Source organism: Mus musculus, chromosome 2, assembly GCF_000001635.26.
Source record: "Mus musculus strain C57BL/6J chromosome 2, GRCm38.p6 C57BL/6J".
NCBI lineage: Eukaryota > Metazoa > Chordata > Mammalia > Rodentia > Muridae > Mus > Mus musculus.
In genome coordinates, this window is record NC_000068.7 from 90,874,027 (window position 1) to 90,894,257 (window position 20,231).

Sequence of the window (20,231 nt, forward strand, 5' to 3'; positions counted from 1 at the left end):
TTTTTTGTTTGTTTGTTTGTTTGTTTGTTTGTTTTGTGTGTGTGTGTGTGTGTGTGTGCGTGTGTTTTGGGGACCATGCTTGTTTATTTTGAAGATGGTCTTATTTCCTATCTCAGGCCTGGAGCTTGCCATGTACACCAGACTAGACCTGAGCTCATGATCTTTCTACCTGTGCCTGCCAAGTACTAGAGCTACAGGCATGTAGCTGCCAAGGCATGTGCCTGCCAAGTACTAGAGCTACAGGCAGTGCCACTGCACCCAATCCTCCTCTTTTAAACAACAGTAAAATGTACCCATCAGTTCTTGAAATAATGTTGGGATTTTCATCATACTTAAAGGTCTTTTCTCACTCTGAAAAAAAATATTAGGAAACAAGTTAAATTTCATTTGTTTTATATGTGTATGGGTGTTTTGCCTACATGTGTGTCTGTGTACAACTTGCATGCAACTGACCAAGAGACCTGATAAGGGAGTTTGATCCCCTGAAAGTGGAAGTACAGAGGGTATGAGCTGCCATGTTGGGTTGGAAACCAAACTCAAGTCCTCTGCAGAAGCAACCAGTGTTCCTCATCTCTGAGCCATCTCTCTAGTTCTACTCTAAAAAAATACTTTTTGTTTTGAAAAATAACTTGATGTAAACTGGTCAGTGTGGGCACACCTTTAATCCTAGCACCTGGGAGGCAGAAGTTGAGTCTCTTGAGTTCATGGCCAGCCTAGTCTACAGAGAAAGTTCCAGAACAGCCAGGACTACATAGAGAAATTCTGTCTTGAAAAAAACCAAAGCTAAAAGGCAAACAAACAAAACAAAACAAAAAACAAAAAAGAAAGAAAGAAAAGAAAAAGAAAGAAAAGAAAAGTAACTTAATTTATTTTATTTTGTTTGTTGACAGAGTCTCATTACACAGCCCATGATGGCCTTGAACTCAGGATTCTTCTGTCTTGGCCTCTTAAATGCTGGAATTACAAGTGTGAGCCATCATGTCCAGTTCCATTTATGTATGAATGTATGTATGTATGTATGTATGTATGTATGTATGTATGTATTTGTATTTCATGTGTCAGTATTTTGCCTGTGCAAACAGCGTGCATGCAGTGCCTGTGGAAGTCAGAAGAGTGTGTCAGTGGACCCCTTGGAACTGGAGTCACAGACAGCAGTGAGCAACTGAACCTAGGACCTCTCTGCAAGAGCAGTAAATGCCACCCAGCTCGTAATTTTGAAGTGAAAGCAGTAAATACCCATTCACTGTAGAGAGTTTGGGTAAATATAAAAACTTAGAGAAAGTAGTTTCCTGAGAGAGATTTTAAAGTACTGAGAGAGCAAGTGGTTATGAGTGAGCTTGCGTCCAGAATTGCTTTCCAGGCTTCCTGTTTGCAGCATGATCTCTTGCTTCCCACACGTGCTGAACCATCCAGATATCACCCAGCATGCAGTGTTCATGAAGGCTGGCAGGTGTTGGCATTGTGCCCTGTCAGGGCCTGCCTTTATATTCCTTCTTTTACATGTATGTGTTTATTGCAGGGGGTCACACACATGCCACAGTGTGCATGTGGAGACAAAGGTCACCTTGTGAGTTCTGTTTTCTCCTTCCACTATGGATTCTGAGGATCAAACAAAGACAAAAAGTGCTTCTACCTGCTGAGCCATCTCATCAGCCCTATGTTGATTTTTTAAAAAATTATGTGTCAGTAGATTCTGTTCTCTACAGATGTCACTTTGTATTGGGTATGAGGCATTATAAATACTTGCCATGAAGGAAGTTATTCTGATTAGACTGAAAGCTTCGGGCTCCAGAATGAAATCTAGATGGCGCTTAAGCACATTACAGTCAGCTTTACCCCATTCTTGTCAACATCTCTGAAATTTTGGTGTGTTTTTGTTTATTTGGTTGTTTGGTTTTGGAGTTTAAGGATAGGACTGAGGAGGTGACGTAGTTGGTAAGAGCATTTGACTTCAAGTTTAGGACAATGTTATAGAGTTTAAGAGAAAAGCAACACAGCAAACAAGCCAGAAATGCCAGAACTGTTGGCGGGAAAGAGGTGGAGAGAAGATAAAAAGCCAGGTCTTTTCATGTTAAGGTCTAACATACAGGTTCAGCAATGGAGGTGGACAAGCGGCTGAGTGAAAGTGGACAGAGAGCTTCAGAGTTAAAGACAGTCCTGAGTACCAAACCACGCACAGGTATAGCTGGGTTTTGACCTCTTTATGGGTTCTTTTTTCTTCTCCCCTTCTCTACCCCTTGTTCTTCCACCCTTTCAACCCCCCTAACACTAGACAGTAGAGAACAAAGGAGAGAGGGGACAGGGAGTAACATAGCATTAGACTACTTTCTGTTCATTTGGGTGTCAAGTTCCTTGGGGCAAGTTTGATCTTCATCGTCAGGGTATCTAATTTCTTCCTCCTCCTCCTCCTCTTCCTCCTTCTTTCTCCTTCTCCATCTCCTTCTCCTCCTCCTCTTCCTCCTCCTCCTTCTCTGCCTCCGCCTTCTCCTTTTCATTCTTTATCTCTTTTCTTCTTCTTAACAAACCTTGACCAACAGCAACCAATCAACAACCAACAACCCACCCCACCTGTCAGGGCCCTAGCATTTATATACCCTCTAAAGAGTCCCCAGATTACAAATGTCACACAGTTGCACGAGGCAAATCATAGTCAGCTCCTGTGGATATTCTGAAGCAGCCCCATATCCCACACCTGCGATTAAAATGAAAACATATTCTTATAATGTCTCTGTCTTTTTAAAAGAAACCAAAATGCCAAAATTGTCACTGCACAGAGGCCAGGATCCAAAAGAAAAAGATGGAAATTAGAATGCAGAGACACAGGCAGGCTTAGCAGAGGGAAGCACTATAAATTACTGCCGAGCCCTTAAATTTCATACTTCACACATGCTCACACATGCACACACACACTCACACATGCACACACACACACACGCACGCACGCATGCATGCATGCATGCACATATGAGACAAACACATGAGCACACACAGATACATATATGCACTGGTGCACACACACAGGCACACTAGCACACATGGACACGGGGTCTAATAGAGCTCTGACTAGCTAGAAGACCTTGAACTTTAGTCCTCCTGACTCTACTCCCAAGTGCCAGGATTAACAGCATAGCATACCTGGCTTTGCAGTGCTGGAGATCAAACCCAGTGCTTGAGGGCTAGAGAAGCATCTACCAACTAAGCTACATCTCCAGCCTGGCCCACCAACATTATTATTTGATTGTTTTTTCCTTTTTCTACAGTGGTAGAGATCAAATCCACAGCCTCACACATACGAAACACACACTCTTTCACTGAGCTACATTCCCAGCCCTATTCATTTTTCAGACAGACCTTACATTGCTGACAGCCAGCGTATACTGAGAACATATAACATGCATGGTTTAGAACCAAGTGTGTCTGTGAATGCTTGTCACAAGCCAGTGTGGCATAGGTGTATTTTGAGGGGAGGAGTTTAAGTCAGTGTTCATGTAGCTCAGGTTGGCTTCCAACTTAACATGTACCAAAAGCTAGCCTTCAATTCCTGATCTTTCTGCTTCTACCGCCCAAGTACTGATGCTACAGGCTGGAGCCACTAAGCCCAGCTCCATTTAAGTGTGTGGGGCGGGGGGGGGGGGGGGGAGGGGGAGAACCAAGTACACAGTGAGAGTACACCATTAGCCTTGGAGCTGCTTCAAATCAGAGCATTTGGATGCTAGCTACAGCTTGCCACCATGTTTCCTTTTTCAATTGAGGCTGCAGGTGGCACTCTATTTTCTGCCCAGCCTGCTGTCCTCTGTAAGCAGTGAGCACTCTAACCACTGAGGGATCTTTCCGGGGCGGGGGGCATCACTATGATTTTATTTTTTTCTCTGAGAGAGTTCCCTGCTGATCCTGTATTTAGATGTCACCTCTTTCACTAAGCTTCCTTGAGTCCCTCCACTTCCTGAACTTGTTTGCCCACTCTTCACAGTGCACTTCATCTGTGGTGTTTCTTTGTGACTGTTCTTTTAAGAGTGGACTGAGTGGGGTGTGGTAGCACACACCTATAATCTCAGCACTTAAGAAGCTGATATAGGAATACGGATAGCTAGGTTGAGTTCAAGGGCAGCCTGGAAACCCTGGCTCCCCAGTTACCTGCCCTTCTGTGCCTCTCTTTGCTCCTCTCCTCCTCTTCCAGAGGCTTCCAGGCTGGACTGAGGACTGCACTTAAGCTCAAGCTTTTCCTGGCAGCCACTTGCCTCAGTTAGCACAAAAAAACAATTCAACCCTGCACTCCTCCCTTACCTGTCAAAATCAAAATGCAGTGTCCCTGTCAACAAAGGATGCTCCAGGCTGGACCTGGGTTCATCCTGAAGGCTTCTTCACTCATACTAGAGCAAGGTCAATCTAGACTGGCAAAACAACTTGAACGGTTGTACAATGTACCTTATTAAAAAAAAAAAAATAAAAGCACTTTGCCTAGCATTCGTGAGATCCTGGGTTTTATCTTGAGTAAAATAAATAAATATAACCAGGCAGTAGTGACTCACGCCTTTAGTCCCAGCCCTTGGGAGGCAGAGGCAGGTGTATCTCTGTGATATCAAGGCCAGCTTGGTCTACAGAGAGAATCCCAGGACAGCCAGGGCTACAAAGAAAATTGAGAGAAAGAAAGGGGGAGGGCATTTCGTGTTGTGATGAGAACAGATTTCATCTCAGATCCGCAGAGGTGTGCAGACCTCACATGGAAACTGCTGTACTCTAACAGCTGGAGGACTGAGAGTCCCCACACTGAACAGAAGGGCCAACACCTCACCTGGACTACTGCCCCAGTCTCTAAGCTACTAACTATAGCTACCCACCTCTAAACTACTAATTCTAACTACCCATTCTCTAAACTACTAACTACCCATTCTCTAAACTACTAACTCTACCCATTCTCTAAACTACTAACAGTATCAAAGACAAAAAAAGTCGTGTGTGTGTGTGTGTGTGTGTGTGTGTGTGTGTGTGTGTGTGTGAATAGAAGCGCCATAAGTCCCCTTTGCTAGAAACAAAGAGAAGGACTCCGTTTGGAAAGTGGGCAGTAGCTTTCCAAGTTTCTGAGGGAGGCTGGCTTTTGTCTAACTGCCAGAATTCAGGCACAGGAGTTTCTCTGAACCTGACAATCCCCTCTGTACTGGTTCCCCTCTGATGGCTTCCATCTAAAGTTAATTTTTAAACAGGAATGTCATATTTTCATTTTGCATTGGACCATATACAACTATATAGTTGGTGATAACTAGGTCTGTAGGCCACAACATCTGCACAGGGGCTGCTGGGAAATATAATGTTGCAGTGACGGGAGGTGGGGGGGACCTGGCAGGCCCATGCCAAGTGTCCCGGAGGAATCACGCCATGCAACAGACCTGATGTGGGGGGAGGGAGAGGAGCAGAGCCCTGGAAAGGGGGAAGAGGCAGAAAAGTGGGGTACAGAAAGAGAGAGAAAGAGAGGAAGGAGGAGGAGGAGGAAGAGGAGGAGGATGGAAGAGGGGGGAGGAAGGAAGGGAGGGGAGAGAGAGGAGGGAGGAGAGATGGGGGTGCAACAGGATACTGGAGTAGCAAGCAGTCCTCTTATCCTCTTATATGCTGTCAGGCCTTATCTAGTGGCAGTGCTATTGTTGCTAGGTTGCTGTTGAGAGGAGCCTAACAAAATTGTCTGTAAACCAACCAGGGACCTTCCAAAGAAAGTCTTTGGCTTTCTTAGGATGGGTGGTTGCACTCCAAGGGGGGCAGTTTCAAAAGAGAAAGATCCAGGCAGGTGCAGCCCTCCTTTTATTACTGACTTTAACCCCTTTTTATTGGCATGGCAATGTCATAGGAGCAAGCAGGGAGGAGGAGAGACCCAGCAGTCTTTGGAAAATAAAGTTTGCCACGTCCAGTTAAAAGCAGGTCACCTTCCTGCTTACATGAAGATGAGGTCCAGGGCTTTAATTCTGCCATCTAGCTGGTATTAGAACCTTTGGGTCCTTCTAGGAAAAGGGCCAAGGTAAACTTGGGGACTTGAGCTTCATAGCCACTCCCAGGTTTTCCTGCTTCAAATCACTTACCAGGTACCCATAAGGATAGGCACCTATATGGGCCGCAGGACAGGAGCCTGACTCGGGAGCCCTACCTGTTTGCTCCCCTGGAGGTCTGCAGTCGGCTAGAGAGACAGAGGCTCTGCATCCTGACATCTGTTTCTCCTGCTGGCATCTCTGCTTGACTGATATTCCCTCCTCTTTCATTTCTCCCTGGGGCGTGTTGTCTTCTTTCTCATTAACTTCCCCCTCAACTCCCAGCAAGGTCCCTAGACTCCTGAGCTCCGCTAATTCTCCTGTAATCCTTTGGCAAGCCAAAGAGCTAATTAAATTGTGAGCTTGTGTACTGTGTCCTCTGGCAACCATGGAGTCTCTCTTCTGATCTCCCCCATTTTGTCCCCTTCTTCTTTCATAGTCCAATAACATCCAGAGGCAGCCATTCTTTCCTCCATAGGCTTCCTTCTCTCTGTCCCTTCTCTCTCTTTTCTTTTGTTTCTTTGCATTTGGCACGTGCAGCTCCCTTCCCCAACTGCTCTCTGTGCCTCCCCCACACCCTTGCTCATATCAGATTCTTACCTTTAATTGGGTCCCACCCCTGACTCCCCCATCTACACCCCACTCACCAAGTCAGAGCCCTTGTCATCCTTATCATCACGTAGACATAGCTTCCTGCATGACACCTCCAATCCCTCACCTTAGCTGAAAATCTTCCCTCTATGAGGTCCCACAGCACTTTGTGACTCTGTCCTGACTCTGCATTGAGCAATTCTTGTCCATACCCTACTGTCCCATTAAAGGGTTAAAGGGTTCTCATGTCTCTCTCTCTCTCTCTCTCTCTCTCTCTCTCTCTCTCTCTCTCTCTCTCTCTCTCCCTCTCCCTCCCTCCTTCCCTCCCTCCCTCCCTCCCCCCTCTCTCTCAAGATGGAGTTTCTCTATTAAAACAGTCCTGGCTGTCCTGGAACTCCCTTTGTAGAAAAGTCTGAGTTCAAACTCACAGAGATCCAACTGCCTCTGCCTCCCAAATGCTGGGACTAAATGTGTGTCCACCACTGCCTGACAAGGGCTGTCTTCGTGAGACAAGGTCTAAGGCTCATTCATCCAAGCATCTTCCTGGGTAGAAGAAGCTCTCCCTCCCAGCATTTCACTGTCAGAGTGGCAACTGTCCTTCAAGTGCACATTCCAAGATGGAAAGACATGGAGGAGAGCAGAAGGAGAGGGCCTGGCCTTCAGTTAGTCCCCTCAGAGCACTGACTCACACAGAGCACTGAGGGACTAGCCGCCCTTCCAGTTGCCACCCAGGTTTCATACCTAGAACCCACAAAGGGAAGGCGAGAACCAGCTTCCTCAAGTTGCCCTCTGACCTCCAAATTTGCACCATGACACACACATGCATGTGCTCATACACACAAACGCACTTGAGCACACACACAAAATGAAGGATTAAGCAAACAAGTAGATAAAAGCACTCTCTAGGTGCTGGCATGGATTCACACCTCCAATCTCAGCATTTGGGGACTAATGGCAGGACAGTCAGGACTCCAGGGTTATCTTCAACTATATGGAGAGTTCAAGGCTAGCCTGGGATACAAGAGGTTCCATATTAAAAAGGTAAGTGAGAAAGGAAGCGTCTTACTGAGGGTTATATTGCTGTGATGAAACACCATGACGAGCTGGAGAGAAGAGGGTTCATTTTGCCTACACTTCCATATCACTGTTCATCACGGAAGGAAGTCAGGACAGGAACGTAAACAAGGAAAGAACCTGGAGGCAGGAGCTGATGTACAGGCTATGGAGGATGCTGCTTACTGGCTTGCTCCTGATGGCTTGCTCAGCCTGCTTTCTTACAGAACCCAGGACCATCAGCCCTACCCAAAATAGGCTGTTTTCTCCCACATCAATCACTAATTAAGAAAGTGCCCTACAAGCTTGCTGGCAGCCAGATCTTGTGGGAACATTTTCTCAACTGAGGTTCCCTCCTCTCCAACGACTCTCAACAGCTTGTGTCAAGTTGACATAAAATTAGCTAAAACACAGAGTAACTAGCATCCTCCCTTTCACTGTTTTAGCTGCAAGAGAGGCTGGATTCACTGCTTGCCCCAGGCAGGACAGCATCCTCCCGCTCACACCAACCCCACCCCACCCTACCCCAAATAACAAATAATGTCCAGAGAAGACCAGAGCAAAGGAGGGCTCAGCCCTGTGTGAAGCAATGGATTCTGGGGCCGCAGCCTATGCATTAAACATTTTTTTTTCCAGAACTGAGGACCGAACCCAGGGCCTTGCACTTGCTAGGCAAGCGTTCTACCACTGAGCTAAATCCCCAACCTGCATTAAATTCTTTATGCCTCATTTGTACAATTAGTTTAGTGCTATCTACTTTTGAGGGTGGTCAGAAAAGTAAATGACGGGGCCTAGCAAACACAGAAGTGGATGCTCACAGTCAACTATTGGATGGATCACAGGGCCCCCAATGGAGGAGCTAGAGAAAGTATCCAAGGAGCTAAAGAGATCTGCAACCCTATCGGAGGAACAACATTATGAACTAACCAGTACCCCGGAGCTCTTGACTCTAGCTGCATATGTATCAAAAGATGGCCTAGTCGGCCATCACTGGAAAGAGAGGCCCATTGGTCAGGCAAACATTATATGCCCCAGTACAGGGGAATGCCAGGGCCAAAAAATGGGAATGGGTGGGTAGGGGAGTGGGGGGGGGCGACTTTTGGGATAGCAGTGGAAATGTAATTGAAGAAAATATGTAATAAAGAAAAAGAAAAGTAAATGAGATAATGGCTATGAAAAGCACCTAGCCCAATCCCAGACAGATGCTAAGGACCCAGTCTTGGCTCACCTGAGGGCTGACCCTGTGCCAAGAATTTGGGCTCCGAGGCTTGAGAGGTGATCCTGAGGTTAAAAACACACGTGCAGGGCTGGAGAGATGGCTCAGCGAGTAAGAGCACCGACTGCTCTTCCAAAGGTCCTGAGTTCAAATCCCGGCAACCACATGTTGGCTCACAACCATTCATAACAAGATCTGATGCCCTCTTCCGGAGTGTCTGAAGACAGCTGCAGTGTACTTACATATAATAAATAAATAAATATTAAAAACAAACAAACAAAACCCACACGTGCAGAGTTCAGTTCCCAGCACCCACTTGAGGCAGCTCCTGTAATTGTAATTTCAGCTCCAGAGAATCAGATACCCTCTTCTGACCTCTGTGGGTACCTTCATGCATGTATGATATGAAGCAGTGAATCCAGCCTATGTATGTATGTATACATACAGAGACTAATAACACTTCAACCTCCCTTTTAGCCCACAACCTACCAGAGGAAGGGGAAAGAAAGGTAAATAGGAAACGGGGGTTAGGGACTTGTTTAACAATAGTTCTTTGGGAGAGATTCCAATCTTCATTGTCAGCAAGCCAGTACACTAGCAACACACCAACCACGAATCAGCAGTGGCTCAATCCAGAAGAAACGTCAAGGCTCTGCCGTTGGGCACGAGTCCCATGAAGTGGCAACAAGCAGCTAGATCACCACCAGAAGTTCTTTAGTGCATTACTCTCTGAGAAGTCACAACAAATGAAGATCAGCAAAGAAAGCAAGGCGAACCAATGCCAGAGCCTCGTCTACTGTCTGTCGGGTTATACGTATACTCTTTCCAAACATCAGTGTTCTCTCAATCATTGCTCCAGAAAAACATCACATGACACAATAGAATCTTTAGAAATTTACACACACACACAGAGACAGAGAGAATGAGTGAATGAATTTAGGTTTGAATAGTTATTTAGGAGGTAATTCCAGGAAACAGGTGGGTCCTGAAAGGAAAGAAGGAAACTAAAGCATGCAGATGTTACTAAGTTGTCACTAAAGGTGTTTCTTTCTTTTAATTATTGTTTTATTTTATGTTCATTGGTGTTCTACCTGCTTGTAGTATGTGTGAGGGTGTCAGTTCCACTGAAACTAGAGTTATAGACAGATGTGACCTGCCATGTGGGTGCTGGGAATTGAACTCGGGTCCTTTGAAAGGGCAGCCAGTACTCCTGATCCCTGAACTATCTCTCCAGCCTCTAAAAGGGTTTCTTAATTCTCCTAGAACACATCTTGGAACTGGGTATAGGAAGTTCCTCCTGAGGAACCAGGAAGCTGCAGTATTCACTCCCAGCCCCTACCCTTCATTAGTTGAGGGTTGCTAGAGGGTTCTAGCTTTCCATTACTCTGGCCTTATTTAACTGCACAGCCAAGAATGCTCCAGGAGAGAGATGCAAATGGGAGTTGGGGCCAAAATGTGTGCAGGTAACATCCAGGCTAGGGAGGCATCCTGGGTGAGAGGGCACAGCACTGCCAGCACTTGCAGTTTGAACCAGGTAGGAGTAAGCAAAGACTACAACTTAGCCTGGGCCCTTTTCTCTGAGCCCTGATGATTCCTAACTTCCTATCTGGTATATCTGTGGCTCTTCCACTCCTAACTACCCCCACACCCACCAGCACCCCATCATGCCTTCCCTGGCCTCTCCCTTCCCAAGGCCCTGCTGGCTGCCATGTTATCTACCCATTACCAGCCCACCCTGATTCCTTTGTTGAGAGTTCTTCCATATTAAGTGTCAAATGTCTTCCAGCCCCAGTTGGGATTCAAATGTCCTGCCTCTCTCCCTCCCACACCTTCCTGCCCTGAATAAGAGGTCCAGTGCCTAAGGAGGACCACAGGTGTCACAGGATGGCTCCTGGCCTTTCCCTGTGGGACTCATCCCACCCTCAGTGCCCTGCCCATTGGAGTGCCCCCCTCCCCAGCTTTCAAGGAGAAGGAGACATTTGTGATCTGGCAAGGGCTAGGCAGGCACTTTGCCTTGTGCCTCCTTGTACCCAACAGCGTGGAGGAACTGCCCAAGCTCATCACTTCTCCATGGGTAATTTATACTCCAGTAACTGGGGCCAGGTATGTGGAGAATTCCAGAAGGAAAGCTCCTGAGGGCCAGGGCTTCTGCGAGCCTGTGAGGGTGAGGGGGGGCGTGGGGCGTGGAGGAGATGCTGATCTCAGCCCCTGAGGTGTTGTTGGACTCCTACGAGTGTGGGCATAGCTCCCCAGAAAGTCCATGCCCCACACGGGGACCTCCTATTGCCCTTCTCAACCTTTTCCGGAAAAGAAAAATTCAGTACGTCCCAAGGATCCTGCACCTTCTTTGTTCTTCTCAGAGGGTCTCAAGCTGATGTGCTGATGTCTGCAGCTTTGTCCTTCCTCCAGCCTTGCTAGCACACGCACGAGGTGCAGGGGGAGGGGCATTTGCAGACTCAGAAGTGAGGAAGGAAAAGTGGGGCATTTTCACCTCTTACTTTACTAAGGACATTGACCCATTTATCATTCTCTTCCCTCAGACCTTCCCCCCAAGGCCACTCAGCGTGGACATCTGTCCCATACAAAATCTCACCTCCTACTGTCCTTGCTTGCAGCACAGTCCATGCCTTGCCCGAGTCCTCTCTCCCCACACAAACCAGAAAGCTGGTCTGTAGGATGCCTTGGGCCACCCTAGGGTGGCCTCTCTAGCGGCCTCGGTTTCCCCACCTGCTAACTTGGATCAATGACGCCTGAGCGCGGCACCCGGTGGGTAACGCTCAGGATCCAGGAATGAGGAAGGGTCCCATGCTCAGCGCAGGCTCGGTGCGGTGCCCCAGGCCCAACTGCTCGGCGCCCCTCCCTCGTCCTCCGCTCTCCCCTCCGCCTCCCCTGCTCCCCGCCCTTGCGTTTCTCCGCTTCAGCTTCTGCTGTCCTTCCCACTTGCTCACGCCTCCCTTGCCGGGGTCCCCACTCGTCGCCGGCTAAACCCCCGCCACCCCTGGAGGCCCGGTCAAGCCGCAGCGCGGGCGACCAGTGTGTAGCCCGGCGTCCTCACCGAGCAGGATAGCCGGCTGGGACCGAAGCCGACCCGCCCGCCACCAGCCAGGTGAGGGCAGCCCGGAGGAGGCGGGGGCGCAGGCTTCTCTTCTATGCGAGCGGGGGCGGCGGGAGGCACGAGGGACCCGGTCCCTTTTCCTGGAAAGGAGGACCTGGGCGCTTTTTCATGAAAGAGGCTCAGGGGCTTTTACTTCAGAGGGAGGGGTGGAGGGCAGGGATAATGGAAAAGGGGCTTGCGGGGACCCCTTAATGGGGCATTTTTCCCCACGAGAAGGGACTTATTGACTGCTTCTGTAAAAGTGGGGCTCACATTCTTGGAAGGATGCGGACTTTCAAGGAAGATACAGGGGGGTTCTGGCACGGTTTGAAAGCAGTGTTAACTGGGATATGGGAACAAGGCGCTAGGGGCTTGGAGATGCCCTTAGTCTGACATCGCTGCACCTTCTCCATTGGTTCTATGGCTCTGGGTCTATCCAGCTCTGTCCCAGTTTTCCTCTTTGAAGATGACTATTTTTGAGCTTCACCTGGACAGAGCTTTGTGCAGCCATTTCCTTTCCTGGAGCTCTGAGACCCACCTGACGCCTTACCATCCTCCTCTGACCTGCTGGGGAATGGGATTGTTAGAGGAAAGGATCCAGGGTTCAGGGGCATGTGCAGTGGAGTACGGAAGGTAGGAAGGGTATTGGACACACAAGAACCTTTGGCACTGGTGGGTTCATCTGACTTAGAGGGGAGGTGGCAAAGGATAAGGTGGGCAGGAGCTTCGAGCGAAGACCTGCCAGGAAAGCTGCCGGGCAGAGGGAGAGCTCCCACCTCTCAGCAAACAAATGACAGAGGCTGTGCTTGCCTTTGTTTGCTTCCTCCTTCGCTCCCTTGTCTCTTCTGGTTTTGCAAAAGGGGTCACTGAGGCGGGAAACACATTGACCTTTGTGTAAGAGGGAGAGCTGGTAGAGAAGCGCACTGATTTGAAATGGAAAAAAAGAACAAACCCTCTGTTTAAGGCTAAGAGTTCAGTGGATGACCTTGAGCCAAAACGTGTACCCCTCGTTTAGGCACCAGATTTCTCATCCATAAAATGGAAGAGGGCTTATCTATATGTCCAAAAGAGCTTTGTATGAAGAAACAGAGTGGACCGGACACTTCTCAGGTGTAGTTCTCACTACTATGGATGGACCCTTTCCCTCCTCCCTACCCTCACCCCATAACCCATAGGACAGAGAGTCAGAAAAGTATGGAAGGAGTCAGCGTTCAGCTGGACTTGAGGTCTTTCTTGTGAGAATTATATGGCAGTGCAGTTTATTCTGACAGCTGGGCAGTGGACTGCAGGCGAACATCCAGGAGTGCGCCACAGCTGCACAGCTGGACCTGGCCGCTCTCAGCAGCCCCTCAACCCCCGGAATCTGCAAGAGACTCAAGGCTACACACACTTTCAGGGTACTTCCCAGAAAAGCTCTTGCCCCGAGTTGTCTGTCTCTAGCTTCCTGCCTGCCTGCCTCCACCTTGGAGTCCACGTTAAAGCATGACAGAATCCCAGCATTAGTGACTCCCAGGGACTGGATAATGCTTCCCCAAGCTCTCCATTTACTGAGGCTCTAACCTTGTCATGTCAAGAACCTGACCATATCGCTTTCCCCAGGGGTAAAGAACAGTCGCCTCTAGGTCTGTCCCAGTACCATGTCCCAGTACAGACCATGCTCACAATTGCTGTCTGGGTGGCGTATGCTTAGCACCAGTTTGTGTGGCCCTCCATTGTGCCATTTACACGGATGAAGCCTTACTCAGAGAGTTAAACAAAACAAAAAAAAAATTGCCTAAGGTGACCGGGGCACGACTCAGTGTCCGAGTGCCTGCAGTTCATTCCAAGTCCCATATCTAGGTCTAAGTGTCTGCCACTCCCAAATGAAGCTGATGACCTCACCATCCTGCCAGAGCACTACCAGAATTTTATTTTGTCCTCCCAAGCCTCAATAGCCATGACTCTCTCCTTCCCACAGGAGCCAGCCAGCCTCCAAGCACAAAGAGACAAAGGGAGTTATCCCCCTGAATAATTAAAAGAAATGTATGTATATGGGTGTTTTGCTTGTATGTATATTTGTGAACCACATGTGTGCCTGCTGCCAATGGAGACCAGAAGAGGGTATCGGATCTAGAGTTATAGATGGCTGCGTACTTCCCTGTGGTGCTGGGAAATCAAACTTGGGTCCTCTGGATGGCAGCTAAACTCTTTAACTGCTAAGCCATCTCTCCAGCCCCTCCTTACCTCATTCTGTTTCACAGGGAAAGCACTAACTTAAAGCTTGGCTGGACCTCTGCGGTTCAGGAAGGACCCCAGGGGAGTCCAGAGATCCTGGTGGACCCTTCAGTGGAGCAGAGGTCAGGAAAGTGGTTAGAGAGCAGCTATCTCCTCCGTTCATCCCCAGATAAGACTAAAAACACTGTCATGGTGGAAATGGACATAAGAGCCAGTGTCTTCTGTGAAGGGCAGGCCAAGGAGCAGAGAAAAGCCCCAGGAAAGTGCAGAGGGAGTGCTGGCTGTTAGAAACTGAGATCTCCTCAACACCCAGAGAGGGAAGAGGGCTGAGGAGAGAGGACAGGGCTGTTGGCCTCATTAACCAGGACATTTCTTTCTTTTCTTTCTTTCTTTTTTCGAGACAGGGTTCCTCTGTATATCCTTGGCTGTCCTGGAACTCACTTTGTAGACCAGGCTGGCCTCAAACTCAAAAATCTGCCTGCCTCTGCCTTCCAAGTGCTGGGATTAAAGGTGTGTGCCACCACACCCAGCTTCTTCTTCTCCTCCTCCTCCTTTTTTTTTTTTTTAAGATTTATTTATTTGTTATATGTAATTACACTGTAGCTGTCTTCCAATAGCCCCAGAAGAGGAAGTCAGATATCAATATGGATGGTTGTGAGCCACCATGTGGTTGCTGGGATTTGAACTCAGGGCCTTTGGAAGGGCAGTCAGTGCTCTTACCCGCTGAGCCATCTCTCCAGCCCTAACCAAGACATTTCAACATATCTGTGGCACATGCGTCAGGTCTTATTTGCAAAAGGATTCTCTCATACTTAAAGACACAAGTTTGGAGAATTACTGGGCTAATCCAGTTCTTTAAAACAAAACAAAACAAAACCAAAAAAACCAACCAAACAAAAACCCTCTGAACCAGTTAATCAGACCACTAAGAATCCAAATTCTCCAGCCCCATCCCAGACTCAGAACAAATTCGAGAGTGGAGGGCGAATCTGGGTGCTGTGATAAGCCCTCCCGGTGACAATGAGACACTCTAAGTGTGAAGTACTAAGCTAGTCTAAGCCGGAAGGAAAACAGAGAGCAAGGCATGGGTCAAGAGTAAGGCTAGGAAGAGATGACAGGTAAGGCAGCTACTGTCCAACCCTCTCCCCTGCCCGGGTCTTCTCTCCCCTCCTAGGTGCCATGCTGCTGCTCTTGCTGGGCTTCCTAGGCCCGGCGGCCTGCTGGGCACTGGGCCCGGCTGGCCCTGGCTCCTCGGAGCTGCGGTCAGCCTTCTCGGCGGCTCGCACCACCCCGCTGGAGGGCACGTCGGAGATGGCGGTGACCTTCGACAAGGTGTACGTGAACATCGGGGGTGACTTCGACGCAGCCACCGGGCGGTTCCGCTGTCGCGTGCCGGGCGCCTACTTCTTCTCCTTCACGGCCGGCAAGGCCCCGCACAAGAGCCTGTCGGTGATGCTGGTGCGCAACCGCGACGAGGTGCAGGCGCTGGCTTTCGACGAGCAGCGACGGCCAGGCGCGCGGCGCGCGGCCAGCCAGAGCGCCATGCTGCAGCTCGACTACGGCGACACGGTGTGGCTGCGGCTGCACGGCGCTCCGCAGTACGCGCTCGGCGCGCCGGGCGCCACCTTCAGCGGCTACCTGGTGTACGCGGACGCCGACGCCGACGCGCCTGCGCGCGGCCCCGCGGCCCCGGAGCCGCGCTCGGCCTTCTCCGCGGCGCGCACGCGCAGCCTGGTGGGCTCGGACGCCGCCCCCGGCCCGCGCCACCGGCCGTTGGCCTTCGACACCGAGCTGGTAAACATAGGTGGCGACTTCGACGCGGCGGCCGGCGTGTTCCGCTGCCGCCTGCCGGGAGCCTATTTCTTCTCCTTCACGCTGGGCAAGCTGCCGCGCAAGACGCTGTCGGTGAAGCTGATGAAGAACCGCGACGAGGTGCAGGCCATGATTTACGACGACGGCGCTTCGAGGCGCCGTGAGATGCAGAGTCAGAGCGTGATGCTGCCGCTGCGGCGCGGCGACGCCGTCTGGCTACTTAGCCACGATCACGATGGCTATGGCGCCTACAGCAACCACGGCAAGTACATCACTTTCTCAGGCTTCCTGGTGTACCCTGACCTCGCCGCCGCCGGCCCGCCGGCCCTCAAGCCCCCAGAGCTCTGAGCCTCTGCTTGGAGGAGCCCGGGAGAGCCGTGGGGCATGCATGCCGAGCCGGGACCGCGGCCCGAACGCCCCACCGGTCCGAGCATGACTGCCTGCTCAGCACGCCTGGACTCTGCCAATAAAGTGGGGCTGCCTGTCAGCCTTATGGTCCTGCCCTGTGTCATGACTGTGATGCCTTTTCCTGTCCTCCCCTCCCCGGTACTGGACAGGACCGCACTGCACTGACTAGGACTGCCCATAAGACCTAGATGGGGGTCAGGCCTTTCGAGAGTGAGAAGGTAGGAATCTGAAGCATAGTCTTCTAAATTCAAATAGGTTTCTTTATGTCTGTCCAGTGCATCCCTCTTTTTGACTTTTCTTCAGTGAACAACGACATTCTTCTTTGGGCCCAGATTATGCCTTTCTGTGAGAGGGGACATCATCTTACTGTTGTAACCCCCTAGGAACACAACAGCATGTCCCTTCTTTCAGTAGGGCATAGGACTGAGGGGCGGATACTAGTTGTCCTGCCTCCTGCCCTCCCAGAATGAGGAGATCTGCTGAGAACACGAGTTAGAGTAAGTGGCCCCTAGACACAAAAAATGAGAGGGACTGTGGGAGGCCAAAACAGAGCGACACAGAATCAGGCCAACACATATCCTATACTGTCTGAGCCAATCTCTCTGGGAGACTCTTCTCCCAACTTTATTCCTAACTCTGAGATGTACATGTGAGGGTTGTTTTTTCCTTCCTCTCCACAAACAGGTAATGTTTCTCCACCTTTCCCCTTTACTCCTCCTGCCATTGAAATCCAATCTTTATTCCCAGTCTACAAGGGGACTTAGCAGTCTCATGAGAATATTAAGACTGGGTGACAAGCATACAGGGTTCCTGTATTTCATAGCACTGCCAAGACAGGAATTAGTGGACCTGACACAAATTTACTCTGGGGACAGCTTTTCTTTCAGCATGGTTTTTTGTTTTTGTTTGTTGTTGTTGTTGGGGTTTTTTTGTTTGTTTGTTTTTGTTTTTGTGTGTGTGTGTGTTTTTCTTGAGACAGGGTTTCTCTGTATAGTCCTGTAGACCAGGCTGGCCTCGAACTCAGAAATCCGCCTGCCTCTGCCTCCCAAGTGCTGGGATTAAAGGCGTATGCCACCACTGCCCGGCTTTTCAGCATGTATTGGACAGACTTTTCATCCCTGGTCTCTGGACACACATGCATGTAACCACTGCACTGTGCCTAGCCCCAGGCCTTAGCTAGGTGTAGGAAACAAGATCAGATAGGAATAAACATGGGGGGGGGGGGCGGGCAGGGGCCAAGGCAGGCCCAGAGATCTGAAGAGTTAGAACCAGGGGCTCGATAGAGAACTTGCCCAGGATGGGGAAAGGGAGAAGAGAATAGAAACCATCAAGTGAAAGAGAAGGGTCAGGGGCTAGGTCAAGGATGGAGGCCCAGGATACCAGAGAAGGGTGGCCCCTGGGGACAGAAATCCTTGCATAGGCCCCAGAGTGTTTCCTGTGCCAGGAGGTCAAAGACCTAGGTCCAGTGACCCCTTTCCTCAGTCTCACTAACCCTATGGAGTCAGTAGACACAGGGCAAGGCCTATAAGGAACAGATGCTTGAAAGCCCAAGGGCTAAGGAGAAGCCCTTTCTGAAGACTGTGGAGTTGCCACAGCCATTGCTGAGCACACTCCAAATCCCTGGGCATGTGGTACTGCAGGAAGAGCCTGAGTCGATGGTCCAGTTCCAGCCCAGACTAGAGCAGATGCAAGGGGAGCTATTCTAAGGGTGGGCTGTCCTTAGGGACCAGGTATGGGAAGAGAGTGGGCATGGAGTTGGGGAGGATATAAGGTGGTAGTGGGACACATGTTGTCTATTCCCCACCCTGAACAGGTCCACCCTTCTTAGCCCCCTTCCAAACCCTAAACTTGGGATGCCTGGACCCTTCAACCCTGTGGTTCATGCTAGGAAAAATGACCTGCAGCATCATGTCCAGGTCCTTGGCGTCTGCAGGCCACCTCCTTCAATGGTGCTGTCCATGGACTGCTCTAGGGCAGTAGAGAGGAACCAGATCCCTGCTATCCTCCACACGGAGCACCTGGCCTCCCAGAAATGCCCTTCTGCTGTCCAGCAGACACCGTTAGCAGAAAAGTACATGGATACCAAATGCATATACATGCATGTTGATAGTCACCCTTCAGGCATGGCTCTTAGCCCAGTGAGTACCAAGCCCAAGTCCCCTCTTGGCAAATGCCTAACATGACTTCTGTAACTTGCACACTGCCCCAGTAGAGTTCCAGGGCAATAGCAAGCACCGACACTAACCCCCACAGGCTTCCCACACCATCACATTGCAGTTTGGCACCCACCAGGCCCACACAGTCCCTCCTCTGCATGTGAGGCTCAAAGAGCCAACTGTACCTGCCTTCAGCCATCAATCAGCCTTTTCTTGGCTTCTAGCCACCCACCATGAAGCCCCTGGACCTTCATCATCCTAGCCAGAAGTCACCCAAGGAAGGAGACCAATGGCTACCACTAGACCAGCATAAACTGCAGTGTCACACTGGGCGTGGTGGCACACGCCTTCGATCCCAGCACTCGGGAGGCAGAGGCAGGTGGATTTCTGAGTTCAAGGCCAGCCTGGTCTACAGAGTGAGTTCCAGGACAGCCAGGGCTACACAGAGAAACCCTGTCTCCAAAAAAAAAAAAAAAAAAAAGAAAAAAGAAAAAAGAAAAAAAGAAAGAACAAAGCAACTGCAGTGTCCCAGCCATGTTCTCTGACTAGCCCCCCGCCCCCATCCCACCTTCCAGCTCTCTGCTCCTTCATCTGCCTGCCACAGCACCAACTTTCCTACTGCAGGCTACTCTGCATTACTTTATGTGTCAGTCTTCAGTGCTGATGAGAGAGGAGCTGGCTATGGCCTCATTCACCTTTTAGGGGCTATTTTCACCCCCAAAAGTTGGGGACTCTTCAGTTTCGGCAGTAACAGCACGTTTGTTCTTACCCAATGTTTAATAAGAAAACAGCTCCAGCTTGACCCTTCCAAGGGATATACATCTCGGGCAGCAATGCTATCTTAACTGTTCTCACACTAAAACATCTTACTACAGAGCCAGTCAGCCACTTAGTCAACCTGACACCCAGCCTCCAGGGCCCCTCTGCTGCCAAAAGCATCAGCTGCAGTACAGTTCTCCAGCTGCAGAGTGGTAGGACCAGGGGTGCCCATGGGATGCACGTCACAGAGGAAACAGACGGGGCCACTGGAGAAGGGAGCACTGTCTAGAAGGCGGACATGGACCTGTAGCTCCCGAGTGGTTTTTTTCTTTCCACAGCTCTGATCAATGTACTTGCTAACAACCTCTTAGCTTTAGACCAGAAACCGGGAAGATTCCTTTAACCTAAGAGTAAGTGGCTCTTACACTTGGCTTATAGAACCCTATGGATGTTTAGGTGGGAGGACAATAAATTGGGGTCTTCCTGGCTCCACTCAGGCCCCTGGATCTATCAGCTGCCTCCACACAGTCTGCTGAGATAAGGGCTTTCTTCAGTTTCAAGGCCCTCCAGTGATCACTAGAGACTATGCCATAGCTATTCTTAAGGACTATGAAAACTGAATTACAGATCCAGAGCCGTCGTGAAACATATTCAGGCCCACAGATCACAATGTAACTGTGACATATAGTCCCATTAAATAGACTGCTTTGGCAGGGACCACCACCACCACCACCAGTACCAGTCCTGCACCTGCCCTCTCCTGAGTCAGTATCGTTATCAGCACGAGTGACTGTAAGGAGGGGAGTGGCCTAGCAGATAGGAGCACCAGCTGCCAAGCCCGATGACCTGAGTTGGATTCCTAGAACTCAAATGGTAGGAGAGAAGCATGCCTGAATATAATCCTCTGACCTCCACAT

The 20,231-nt window shown here is 49.8% G+C and overlaps 1 protein-coding gene and 1 pseudogene across 5 annotated transcripts; one reads left to right on the top strand and one right to left on the bottom strand.

The window, feature by feature from the left end:
- The first annotated feature begins 8,761 nt into the window (after positions 1-8,761).
- On the top strand, positions 8,762-16,500 carry C1qtnf4 (C1q and tumor necrosis factor related protein 4). 5 transcript variants are annotated; one of them, XM_030251995.1, is made up of 4 exons: positions 8,762-11,977; positions 13,923-13,987; positions 14,584-14,689; positions 15,354-16,499. In XM_030251995.1, the coding sequence occupies exon 4, from the start codon at positions 15,359-15,361 to the stop codon at positions 16,337-16,339; it is 981 nt and encodes a 326-aa protein (XP_030107855.1). In that variant the 5' UTR covers positions 8,762-11,977; positions 13,923-13,987; positions 14,584-14,689; positions 15,354-15,358; the 3' UTR covers positions 16,340-16,499. The 5 variants fall into 5 exon arrangements, with proteins under 5 accessions (XP_030107855.1, XP_006500143.1, XP_006500142.1 ...); XM_006500080.4 differs by lacking the exon at positions 14,584-14,689; XM_006500079.2 differs by lacking the exon at positions 13,923-13,987.
- Positions 16,598-19,913, bottom strand: Gm32514 (predicted gene, 32514; annotated as a pseudogene).